Source organism: Mustela erminea, chromosome 18 (assembly GCF_009829155.1).
Source record: "Mustela erminea isolate mMusErm1 chromosome 18, mMusErm1.Pri, whole genome shotgun sequence".
Taxonomy (NCBI): Eukaryota; Metazoa; Chordata; class Mammalia; order Carnivora; family Mustelidae; genus Mustela; species Mustela erminea.
This window is the reverse complement of record NC_045631.1, coordinates 45,363,823-45,376,766: the sequence shown is the minus strand read 5'-3', so window position 1 is coordinate 45,376,766 and position 12,944 is coordinate 45,363,823. Positions and strand designations below refer to the sequence as shown.

The following is a 12,944-nucleotide window of genomic DNA, read 5'->3' as shown; positions in this document are numbered from 1 at the left end:
CTTTTTTATGCTTACAAAATGTTGAGAACCACAAAGAGCTTTCTTGGGTTATCAATAGTTGCTATATTAGAAACTTCGAGAAATTTTAAAAATAATTATTTACTGATTTTAAAATGACAGACCCATTACATATTATGAAAAATAACTTTCTACCAGAGCAGAAAAATTTAGTGAATGGTATTTTATATTTTTGCAAAACTCTTTACTGTCTGGCTTCATAGAAAACAGGTTCTCATATCTGGTTCAGCATACATTCTGTTGTGATAAGTTGAAGTATATAGAGAAAATCTGGCATCACACAGGTAGGTAGTTGAAAAATGGAGGAATATTTTAATAGCCTTTTTAGATAAATGTGGGTATTCTTTGACACTACACCCATACTTGACAATTAGTAATTTCATAAAGGTTAGTTGCACTGTGGAATCAAAAACTGCCTCAGTGAATTTTTTTGTATTGTTACATTAAAACCCATTGGTTTGTTTTGCATTTGCTTTTACCTTTGCATGAGTTTCCAACATACAGTGGTCATTTGATCATTCACTTGAGTTATGCAGATCTCCCAGATGTTGACACTTATCGTTACATGGTACCAAAAATTTCACATTCACTGATAATTAGAAGTAACCTGTTTAGTTGGAAATAAGCTTTTTAAGTATTGGGAAAATGTTCACCCATGTTCGAGCTTGTGGTAGATAGATACAAGTTTCCAAAATACTTACTTTTGCTTGAAAACTCAGATTTTATCATAGGCAACAAACCTCAGTGGTTTTCCTTGAAGTGACAGGTTCACTTTGTTCATTTTTGAGAAAATATCTGCTAACTATTCAAGTCTGAATAACCATAGTTTGTCAGTTGTTCTGCCAAGTAAAAATAGTGTTCTCTGAAAAATGCTTCCAGTTTAGCTTGCAAATCAGTTGTATAATGCTTTCTCTCAGACTTCTTAAAGCGCAAAAGTTGCTTTACATATACTTTTCTTTTTAAAAATGTATACTCAGGAAAGTGTGTACTCAATATTGGAGATTTAAATAATACTCATAATTTCATCAAAGACATTGTTAGATGGAATGAGGTTTTTTTTTGTTGTTTTGTTTTTACTGTAAATGAGTAGAGGATACAGTGACCAATGACTGTTACTACATTTTGGTGCCTCTGCCTTGATTTATGTGAATGTACCCACAGTTTGGCTCAGCCTTGTTTTTTGCACCCTCATTGCAAACTTCTGTGCAGTAAGAGACAAATGATGTTTACTGTTAGTATGAAAATAGCTTTGGTCTTGTGGACCCCTGAAATGCAAGCTCCTAAGAGGTGTGTAGACCATGCTTGAAGAATAACCGGCTTTTGGGGCACCTGGGTGGCTCAGTGGGTTAAAGCCTCTGCCTTCAGCTTGGGTTATGATCCCAGGGTCCTGGGATCTAGCCCCGCATCAGGCTCTCTGCTCAGCGGGGAGCCTGCTTCCTCCTCTCTCTCTGCCTACTTCTGCCTCCTTGTGATTCTGTCTGTCAAATAAATAAATAAATAAATCTTTAAAAAAAAAAAAAAAAGAATAACCGGCTTTTAACTTCTATGTTTATAACAGCATTATTTGCAATAGCCAAGATACATAAGCAGCCCAAGTGTTCATTGACTGATGAATGGGCCAAATCCATTCACATATGTGGCATATGTATACAATGGAATATTACTCAGCCACAAAAAGGCTGAAATCTTGCCATTGCAACAACATGGATAAGAGCTAGGGAGTATAATGCAAGCAAAATAAGTCCATCAGAGAAAGACAAATACCATATGAATTCACTCATTTATGGAATTTAGGAAGCAAGACAAATTAAGCAACGGGGAAAAAATAAGAGACAAATCAAGAAACACTTGTTTTTTTTTTTGTTTTGTTTTTTTAAGATTTTATTTATGACAGATAGCAAGAGAGGGAACACAAGCACGGGGTGCTGGAAAGGGAGCATCAGTCCCTCCGCTGAGCAGGGAGCCCGATGACTTGAGCTGAAGATAGTCACTTAACGACTGAGCCATAGAGGCGCCCCAAGAAACACTCTTTTTAAAAAAAAAAAAAAAGAGATTTTATTTATTTATTTGACAGAGATCACAAGTAGGCAGAGAGGCAGGCAGAGAGTGGGAAGCAGGCTCCCTGCTGAGCAGAGAGCCCTCTGTGGGGCTTGATCCCAGGACCCTGAGATCATTACCCCAGCTGAAGTCAGAGGCCCAACCCACTGAGCCACCCAGGCACCACCAAGAAACACTTCTAATTATAAAGAACAAATTGATGGTTATCAGATGGGAGGTGGATGGCGGGGACAGGGGATGGATAAATAGTTGGTAGGGATTAAGGAGGGCACCTGTTGTGATAGGCACTGAGTGATGTATGGAATTGTTGAATCATCATATTGTGTACCTAAAACTAATACAATTTGTGTTAACTACACTGGAATTAAAAACAACTTTAAAAGTTGTTGGCTTAGCTCTTTATATAAATTTCCTTTTCCTCTCAGACCGGATAAGTCCAAGGTGATACAGAAGAGGCAAATGACTGAGGTTTTTAGCTCGGGCTACTAAATGCAAGCAGTGCCATTACCTGAGATAATAAAACAGGGTGAAGAGTGTATTGGAAGAGGAGAGTGAATTTTGAGTTTCGGGGAGCTAGAGGTTCATGGGGGTGGGAATGTCAGTTTGTGAAGCTCAGCAATTTTTCTGAGTGTTAGGAGGCCTTGCTGTATACCAGGTGGTTATGCCCAGGGAAGTGAGTTGAGAGAGAAGAGGGCAGAAGGGACCTTGGTGTCAAGGACATCAGGAAAGGAGGATTTCAAGAAGAATGAGGTGGTCAGCACTACCTAATGCTTCAGAGGAGTCCCACAGAATGGGGATTGAGACTTGACCAGTTGGATTTGATAATGAGATTACTAGTGCCCTTTGCCAGAGCAGTAGGGTTAGAAGCCAGATGATGATTAAAGAGTGCAGAGGCAGCTGTTTATATTATCCTTTCAAGAAGTTTTTGGGTAAAGGGGGTGCCTGGCTAGCTCAGAGGAGCATATGACTTGATCTTGGGGTCATGAGTTTAAGCCTCAAATTGGATGTAGAGATTAATTAAATAAACTTAAAAAGTTTTGGGGTAAAGGAAAAGAAATGTGTTGGGCAATTTCAGAGGTGGGCTGTACTGTGGACAATGAAAGGAGAGAAATTGGATGAAGCAAAAATACAGGTGTGACATAGTTTGTAGGGTGAGCCGTCTTTCAGAGAAGTGAGAAGCTGATGAGTACTGGATTCTCTGGCTAGAGAAATGCACAGACTTATATAGCGTACAAGCTTTTTGGTAGGAATAGGGAGTGCCTTACTAATGCTTTTCTGTTTAATTGCTAAGTGTTTGATTTGATACATTTGCTTTGTTTTTTTCTTAAAGATTGATTTATTTTAGAGAGTGAGAGTGAGAGCCTGTGGACAGGTTTAGGGGCAGAGGGAGAGAAGAGAAGAATGCGGGGCTTGATGCCATGACTGAGATTGTGACCTGAGCTGAAATTAAGAGTCAGATACTCAACCGACTGAGGCATCCAGGCGTCCCAATACATTTGCTTTAAATCCACTAATTTCAAGAAGTTTTATAGTGAAAATTTTTTTTTTTTTATGCAGGTGATTTAACTTTAACAGTCTGATTCCTTCGGAATGGAACTTCTCTTTTGGCTGTTTTCAATCTTTGGTAACAAGTGACGAAGAAGAAGGGTGGAATTGTTTCTCTGTATAAGGATTGTCAACCCCTCCCCCCATATTTGAGTGTTTGGGTACCCAGAAGAGTCAAAGTGTTTTTCTTTCTGGAGGCAGAGTTTGGATTATAGCCTCAAGTTGTGTTTGTATTAAAAGATGTGAGTTGTTTTCTAATGTGCATATATTTCTAACTTCCTTTTCTTTTTTTCTCTTTTAGTCTGTTCTCTGGGGAGGCAGTAAGGGGCCGAGGAGCTGGCCTCGGCACCGGGAGAGGCTGGACTTCCTGTCTCTCTGTGCTGAATGGCTGCGATGGCGCCCGCTCTCACTGACGCAGCAGCTGAAGCACACCATATCCGGTTCAAACTGGCTCCCCCATCCTCCACTTTGTCCCCTGGCAGTGCCGAAAATAACGGCAACGCCAACATCCTTATTGCTGCCAACGGAACCAAAAGAAAAGCCATTGCTGCAGAGGATCCCAGTCTAGACTTCCGAAATAATCCTACCAAGGAAGACTTGGGAAAGCTGCAGCCACTGGTGGCATCTTATCTCTGCTCCGATGTAACATCTGTGCCCTCAAAGGAGTCGTTGAAATTGCAAGGTGTCTTCAGCAAGCAGACGGTCCTGAAATCTCATCCTCTCTTATCTCAGTCCTATGAACTCCGAGCTGAGCTGTTGGGAAGACAGCCAGTTTTGGAGTTTTCCTTAGAAAATCTTAGAACCATGAATACGAGTGGTCAGACAGCTCTGCCGCAAGCACCTGTAAATGGGTTGGCTAAGAAATTGACTAAAAGTTCAACACATTCTGATCATGACAATTCCAGTCCCCTCAATGGGGGAAAACGAGCTCTCACTTCATCTTCTCTTCAAGGGGGTGAAGTGGTGGCATCTGAATCTGGGGACTTGAAGGGGGGTATGACCAATTGCACTCTTCCACATAGAAGCCTTGATGTAGAACACACAACTATATTTAGCAATAATAGCACTGCAAACAAATCTTCTGTAAATTCCATGGAACAGCCAGCACTTCAAGGAAGCAGTAGATTATCACCTGGCACAGACTCCAGTTCTAACTTGGGGGGTGTCAAGTTAGAGGATAAAAAGTCTCCCCTGTCTTCCATTCTTTTCAGTGCTTTAGATTCTGACACAAGGATAACAGCTTTACTACGGAGGCAGGCTGATATCGAGAGCCGTGCCCGCAGGTTACAGAAGCGCTTACAGGTTGTGCAGGCCAAGCAGGTGGAGAGGCATATACAGCATCAGCTGGGTGGATTTTTAGAGAAAACTTTGAGCAAACTGCCAAACTTGGAATCCTTGAGGCCCCGGAGCCAGTTGATGCTGACTCGAAAGGCTGAAGCTGCGTTGAGAAAAGCTGCCAGTGAGACGACCACTTCAGAGGGACTTAGCAATTTCCTGAAAAGCGATTCGATTTCCGAAGAATTGGAGAGATTTACAGCGAGTGGTATAGCCAACTTGAGGTGCAGTGAACGAGCGTTTGATTCAGACATCACTGACAGTAGTTCAGGAGGAGAGTCTGATATCGAAGAGGAAGAACTGACCAGAGCTGATCCCGAGCAGCGCCATGTACCCCTGTGAGTAAAACCCATGCATTGTGTTGGTCTTGAGAAGTGTTAGGACAAGGGAGGAAGAATTAGCGAATTCCCATCATGGGGAGAATGGGGTTCTTTGTATATAGGTTCCTGTGTTCCATTTGTCTTTTTCCTGATTTTAGGTACGTGGTTGCATATACTTGCTAGTGAAGAAATGAAAGATATTTCTGGCATAGTGTTGTGTGGCTGTAGATGTTGTTTATTAAGAAAAAACCCAGAAGACATCCTATTTGTAAAACTGTACTTCTTTCAGAGTAAAGTTAGATTTCTTTTGAAACTGTATGTAGGGTATTTTTTGTCAGTCTCTGGCTTGACTTCAGATTCTCTTATTTCTAGTTAAGTGGACAGAAGTTTAGTTGACTTTGTTAACGTTTCCGGAATTTATAATTGCATTCATTCATTTATTTATTTTTAAACATAAACTCCACCCCCAACATGGGGCTTGAATTCACTCTCCAGGGTTCAGGAATTGTGTGCTCTACTGATTGAGCCAGCCAGGGGCCACATAGTTGCTTTTAGTTAAACTTTCAGCAGAGAATGTACCCAGTTTTCAGTTTTAATACTTGAGGTTTCCTTGCATTTTAAGGACTGTAAATCAGAAAACTATAGGTTGCCTCCAAGTACAGTCCACTTTAACAATGTGATTTACTACTTGATTTACTTCCTCAAAGAACCCATCTTTATCAGATTTGAATTTTATTTATTTATTTTTTTTAGTTAAATTTAATGTACTGACGTATTTGGGATAAAATTTTTCTGGTTTTTCCAAATCTGTTGTTTTGAGGAAAATTCTGCACAAGCTTTGGCTGCCACTCCAAATTGGCCTGGTGAATCCAGGGGTACTTTACTCATGTCCTTTCCTCTTCTAGTGGCTCCTTACAGATAAACAAGGAAGTATAGTATATCTCCTTAAAAATAAAGCAGTCTGCATTTGTCTACTTAAGATAAGTGTTAGACATACAAGAGAGGGAAGCACGAGATGTTGGAAAAGAAGGTCAGGGGAGTTGATTAGTAGATCCTCTTTCATATCCCTTTTTGGGCCAGGGATATTACAGAGGTTAGATTGAAAGTAGGCTGAAATAGGTGGTTATGTTGGAATATTTAATTTTTCCTTGCCTGTAGTAAAAACGTGACTGAGATTTTCACTGAAGACTCTGTTGAGACAGCCATGCTTTTAAACATAAGTAAATCTCTCAGTTTTGTTTATATTATTTACATGGACAACTGTGCTTTATCTGAATATGAAGTTTCTATTTCATGGCTTATGTTTCTATTTCAAGGGAAAAGTCTGGATGATTTTGCTGCATTTCTTGTAGACCTAGTTCATTTTCTTTCATTAGCTTACTGTACTTGAGAGTGCACATCTGTATTCACATCTAAAGCAGATACATTTCAGAGGCTTGTGACTGCTGTTAACATGGTTATCTTTCTTTAAATGGATTAATAACTTAAACCAGCTTGCAGATATTTGTGTGGCATTATTCCACTGACTTGACTGCATTAGCCACTGCTTTAAAAAAAAATCTTGGTTAATGTTGAATGTTTTGTGTCTTAAGAGTAATTCCATGAAACGTACTGTAGTTGATCCATTTTAAGTTACATGTACTTTTTTATATTTGAGAAAAACTAGAATCTATAAGCTTACTGTTTTCAAGATACTTTGTATTAAAAAACATTTCTAAGTTTTGGTAATGTGGGAAACTGTTCCAATTCAGTGAAATCAGAATACATATGTGAGAACTTTTCTTGTTCTCTGGAATAATCTAGTGATTTGAAAAGACTCCTTAGGCTTAGTCCATTCACTCACTACTTAGTTCTGAACATTCCTATCATGTAATGGTTTGTTGATCGGAAGGTTGTGAAGTGTAAGGGGACAGCTAAGGGATCACTTTAGGAAAGAATCCTCTGACAATTAAATCAACTAAACAGCACTTTAAAAAATTGAGTCTCCGAGTATCAGATCATATTAAAGTAAGGAAATTGGGGCATTAAAAGTACTGTGATGTATATATACTTTTTGCTCGTTATGGTATATAATTAAGTTTAAACTAAAACCACCAATAAAGCACAAGTATTTTAAAGTTTCTGTCGAGCAAGGTCACCAGACTGACTCCTGAGGCTGGTAGTTAGCCAGGTGTTCGTTGACCTTCTGAGTGTTTTATTAAAGATTTTCAGCAGTTAGCCAGACAGTGAGAACAGAGGGATTACTTTGACCAAAACAGAAGAAAGCGGGCAGGTGGAGTGATTCTTTGGACACTGAGAAGCTTTTTCTTCGTGATTTAATAGTTCTTCCCAAATCTCCTAACCACAATTGTAATTCTTGAGTCCTAGAATAAGAAGTTAGTTAACTGTTCAGGATCTTGACCCAGCTGGTGAATTTCAGCTTTTTTCCCTAAGGTAGCTTAATATTTCACTCCTTTGCTGAAGTACTCCTGCCAAAGATAAAATTGGCTAGATTTAGTTTAGGCAGTCATGATGAAGATACTTAGCAGAGGAGGCTGTTGAAATGAATTGTTTTTAAATGATGGTGCTTAAATTACAAGTGGATGGGTACGTGAAAATTACAAGCCTTCACCAAGAATTTGTGTTTTTTTCTTCTTTCCTTACCTCCACGAGGAAAAACAGTAATCCATTGTAAGTCATGGGCACTTGTTAGCAGTAGTGGAATGATTGACTTTTATGTTGTTGAATTTTTGACAAATTGTGTATTTATCATCGTATTATACTTTACAGTTAGTAACTTCTGTATTGCCAGATGAGGTATCTTAAAGAAGTTCATTCCCTTTTCCTGATTAATTTTTTTGGGTAACTGATTTTATTTAGTTTAAAACCATTGTTACACCTTTTTATTTTAAGCTCTTTTTGGAAAATCGTCCTAAAACGTTTCATATATCTTCCTGTCTTGGTGCATTAATTACTTCTGAAATTCTGCACTGTACTGGGTTTGACCTGCATCGTTGTTTAGTAATATCACTGTGGAAGGAGGAGGAATTTAAACATTACCTCCTTGATGGAGGGACAAACAAGCAAGGAAGGTGTATGTTTCAGCAATCACCTTAATTTTTATTAAAAAAATTTTTTTTTAAAAATTCATTTGAGAGAGATACAGAGATAGCACAAGCCGGGGGAGAGGCAGAGGGAGAGGGAGAAGCAGACTCCCCACCGGGCTGGGAGCCTGACAAGGGGCTGGATCCCAGGACCTGGAGGCCATGACCTGAACCAAATGCTCAACCATCTGAGCCATGCAGGCATGCCTTAATTTTTAATTCTTAACCATAGAGATAAAAGCATTCAGTTATCGCATGTGTATACAGTATAATTGTTGAGTATGTGCGTGCGTGTGTGTGCGCATGCGTTCTCTCCTTTCCGCTTTAGTTTTCCTTTATATTCCTCCTTCTCTTTTCCCTTTGTTTTCTTCTGCTATTTTGTTATGAATTCCTGGACCGATAATCTCATTTTGCTAAATTGGTTTTCATTTTCTTTGCCCTTGTACTTACAAACCTCTGTAGTAAGTACTTGCTGTTAAGAAAATAATTTTTTTCAGATACTCCCCCCCCCCCCCATATTCTCTTAAATGTGTTCTTGGATAGCAGTGTTCTGGGTAGCTGGACATGAATTATATAAGACTCTCTTTCCTAGAAAAAGTATATATATTTTTTTATTCAGAACTCTTACTGAAGGCTTATCTTGGTGGTCATTATAAAAAGAATCCCAAAGGGCACAGGGGTGGCTCAGTTAGTTAAGTGTCTGCCTTCAGATCCAGTGTCCTAGGATGGAGTCCTGCATTGTGCTCCTTGCTCAGCAGGGAGTCTGCTTTTCCCTCTCCCTGCTTGTGCTGTCGCTGTCTCTGTCTCTTAAGCAAATAAAATCTTAGGGGCGCCTAGGTGGCTCAGTGGGGTAAAGCCTCTGCCTTTGGCTCAGGTCGGGGTTCTGGGATCAGGCCCTGCATTGGGCTCTCTGCTCAGCAGGGAGCCTGCTTCCCCCCGCCTCTGCCTGCCTCTCTGCCTACTTGTGATCTCTGTCCGTCAAATAAATAAATAAAATCTTTTTTTTTAAAAAAAGTAAAATCTTAAAAAAAAGAAGAATCTCATAAAATGTTACATTAGGACTACTGAAATATATGTTTTATATATATTACGTACGTCTTTATATTACACATTGCCTTCTTTATAAGGACCTGAGGGAGAAAGATAAACAACCAAGACTAAGTGTTTTTTTTTCCTTAAACTTCTAAGTCTGTGTCTGTTACGTGAATGCTATAATTTGTGTTGTTTACTAGGTTTCTATTTTCCTGTTGGCTTTTGGAAGTTTAGAGCCAAGTTTGTAGGTCCTGTACCTTTTTTAAAGCTTCATTCTTGGCTTCATTTTGTTCTCCTTGTTCTTGTTTTATTTTCATTCTTTTATTTCTGGCCTAATTTACACTAACCTATGTTTTATTTGATAGGCTCCTAAAGTCTGTTTCAGATCAAGGTTGGGTAAAAATAAACTAGACGTTCAGTTTAGTGACATTAAAGAAATTATTGAATTTTGGATTATCTTGATTGCAGTGACTTTTCTTCTGGGGAAATTCATTCTCTTGGAATTGTTAATAAAGATTTCAGTGTATAGTGAATTTCTAGTGTGTTGGTAGGTTTTGCTTTTTAGGTTATTAGGGAGTGCTTTGTGTTGTAGCTTCCTGTGAAGTATACACGAGCAATGTTGCCAGAGGAGGTAGTCAACTTGATTTGTCCTTATTTTCCTATTCCTTGTCCTTTCACAGAATGATGGAACAAGAGTAGTATTAGCCAGAACTAAGTCATATGTAACCCTTCTCTGCTATAGGCTAGTGATAGGGCTAATCATGTAACTACTTTTATAATAAAAATGAAGGAATTACCTAGATAATTTCTGCGGCCAGAAGTCCTTAAAATTGTGACTACTCTGTCTTTAAATAACATGGATCGATGGAGTTGTTCTGAGCAGTGGTTTGTTGTTTTGTTTTTGCATTTGGGGAAACTGAAGCAAAAGTCCCTGTAAGTTGCTGGTGTGACTTCAAACAAAATAGCCTTCTTGACTTGTGACTTACAGCTTTGGTTTTTTTAATGGGGGGGTGTGTGTGTGTGTGTGTGTGTTTTTAATAGGGAGCGCTTCATGAATTTGTGTGTCTTTCTCGCCCAGGGGCCCTGCTAATCATCTCCAGATCGTTCAGGTTTTAATATATGTGCTGCCGAAAAGAGCACTGTTTTGTGTTGTTTTGTTTTCTAATAGTCCACTAAAGTGACTATTGAATTTGTTAACTGTGAGATACATATTCAGAATAATTCCATTCTGTTTTTATGAAACTTACTTCAGAGTAAGTAAACTCATTTGTGGAACACCTTTGATTTAATGCCCCTTGTTTTTCTGCTAGCCTGCATATGACATCCAGTGGTAAAATAGGGGCTTCTCTATTTTCTCCCTTTATTTCCACCCCCCTCCTTTTTTCTAAGATACATAGATGGAACTTATTGTTGGTGTTTCTTATGTGATTCTGAAGGAAGGAAGTTAGGCAACAAGGAATTGGGGGTTACCCATTTGCTGCAGAGCTAGTTGCTACAGATACTTTCTGTGGCCTTTTGACTGACTGGTGTTTTCATTCTCTAAAACTGAGTGAAAGAACTCTTACGGTATGCTAAAGTGGCCACAGAATAAGTAATTTTTTTTTTTTAAGATTTTATTTGTTTATTTGACAGAGATCACAAGTAGACAGAGAGGCAGGCAGAGAGTGAGAGGGAAGCAGGCTCCCTGCTGAGCAGACAGCCTGATGCGGGATTCGATCCCAGGACCCTGAGATCATGACCTGAGCCGAAGGCAGCGGCTTAACCCCCTGAGCCACCCAGGCGCCCCAGAATAAGTAATTTACTAAATGAGCAAATGTATAAGAGGCAAGGGATGAGATAGGTGAATAAACGGATTATCTTTAAGAAGTTTATGCTTTAGATAAGTAAGACAAAGATGAATATTTATTTATTTATTTTAAAGATTTTTATTTATTTATTTGACAGAGAGAGATTACAAGTAGGCAGAGAGGTAGGCAGAGAGAGAGAAGAGGAAGCAGGCTCCCTGCTGAGCAGAGCACCCGACATGAGGCTAGATCCCAGGACCCTGAGATCATGACCTGAGCCGAAGGAAGCGGCTTAACCCACTGAGCCACCCAGGCGCCCAAAGGTGAATATTTAGAACAGTGCCTGGCTCACAGTGATGTAAGGCAAATGTTAGATGACATAAATGAAAACAGGAAGAGATCACAGCTGGTTGACGCAATTGGAAAGAAAGGATATTAGAGTGAGCTAGGATTTTGGTAGGAAGTTTCCTTTTGGTTGTGGCCTACTGAGGATAGGAAGCCTAAGTAGTACTTAATTTATTTTACTTTTTTAAAGATTTTATTTGACAGAGAAGAAGAGAGGGAGAGCACGCACAAACCAGGAGGGGCAGAGAGAGAGGGAGTGGGAGAGGGAGAAGCAGATTCCGTGCTGAGCTGGGAGCCCAGGGTAGGGCTCTGTCCCAGGACCCTGGGATCATGACCTGAGCAGAAGGCAAATGCTTCACTGATTGAGCCACCCAGGCGTCCCAGAGTTAGTGGGACTTAACAGGGGTGTCAGGGGACAGTGAAGGAGGGACTATCATGAATAATTTCAAGCCGTGTGTGACTTTAAGCATACATTTTACAAAATAACCCTAATAGCACATGTAGGTCCAGGTTCTTTACTAGTGTCTTAAAATTAACATTTCTGTATTCCTTTATACATTCCAGCAAGTGTTAAAAATCAGGAAATGGGCTTCCAAGTAATCTTGTATAAACAGAGACTGAAGAGTTAAACCTGTACCTCAAAGCCTTATACTGGGGACTTTGGAATGGATGAATTAATTTATTGGGTATATTGAATGCCTACTGAGGTGTGCTAGGTGGTAGGGGTATATAGTGGTAAGATACAATCCCCGCGTTGTCCTTGTGGACAGTATAGCTTAGAGATTAATTAGTTAAGCACGTAATCACATAGTTTATTGATGTATTTACTGTGGTCGTGGGTGCTGCAGAATGAAGTTCAGAGGGTGCATATCAAGAAAATCTAATTACAGTGAGTATGGATATTATAGCAGATATACTGAAGAAGTAATAGGTAAGCTGAGACCTGAATGATGAGAAATCACTAGTTGTGAAGAAGGGAAGTATGCTACAGACTGAAGCATACGCTAAAGGCCTTGGGAAGGGAGGTGCTTGACACTTTCAGAAACAGGGCACAGTTTAAAGAGAGTGATGAGAAATGAGTCAGGTAGTCAAAGGCCAAGTCATATGGGTGTTTTTGTTGGTTATCTCGCGTTTAAAATGTTAATTGTGGAGCCAGTGATGTTCAAACATTATTGGATTTTTTTTTTTTTAAACCTCTTGTAATTGTGTGAAGAATGAAATGGGTGTAGATTTTGGGAAACCAATTAGGCTGTTGTAGTAAACCAGGTAAGAGAGAATGATGGACTCAGACTTTGGCAGGGAAGAGTGAGAGAATTGGATATTGGAGGTGGGGTGACTAGAACTTGTGATTGATTGGATGTCATGAGTGGATGTTGAGATGGTAGGAAGAGGTGTTATGAGTGATTCCTAGCTTTTTGGCCGGA

General features: G+C 39.6%; 1 protein-coding gene and 1 non-coding gene across 6 annotated transcripts in view; one reads left to right on the top strand and one right to left on the bottom strand.

Annotated features, from left to right (window-relative positions):
• KANSL1 (KAT8 regulatory NSL complex subunit 1) overlaps window positions 1–12,944 on the top strand; it is a 182,916-nt gene that overhangs the window by 41,441 nt on the left and 128,531 nt on the right. For all 5 annotated transcript variants that reach the window (XM_032321011.1, XM_032321013.1, XM_032321015.1 and 2 more), the window contains one exon: window positions 3,923–5,294. In XM_032321011.1, the coding sequence (XP_032176902.1) occupies window positions 4,006–5,294 (1,289 nt within the window). In that variant the 5' untranslated portion in view covers window positions 3,923–4,005. The remainder of the gene's footprint in view (window positions 1–3,922; window positions 5,295–12,944) is intronic.
• Window positions 10,425–10,531, bottom strand: LOC116578580. The gene has a single exon (XR_004280951.1). It is a non-coding gene; the product is annotated as a U6 spliceosomal RNA (small nuclear RNA).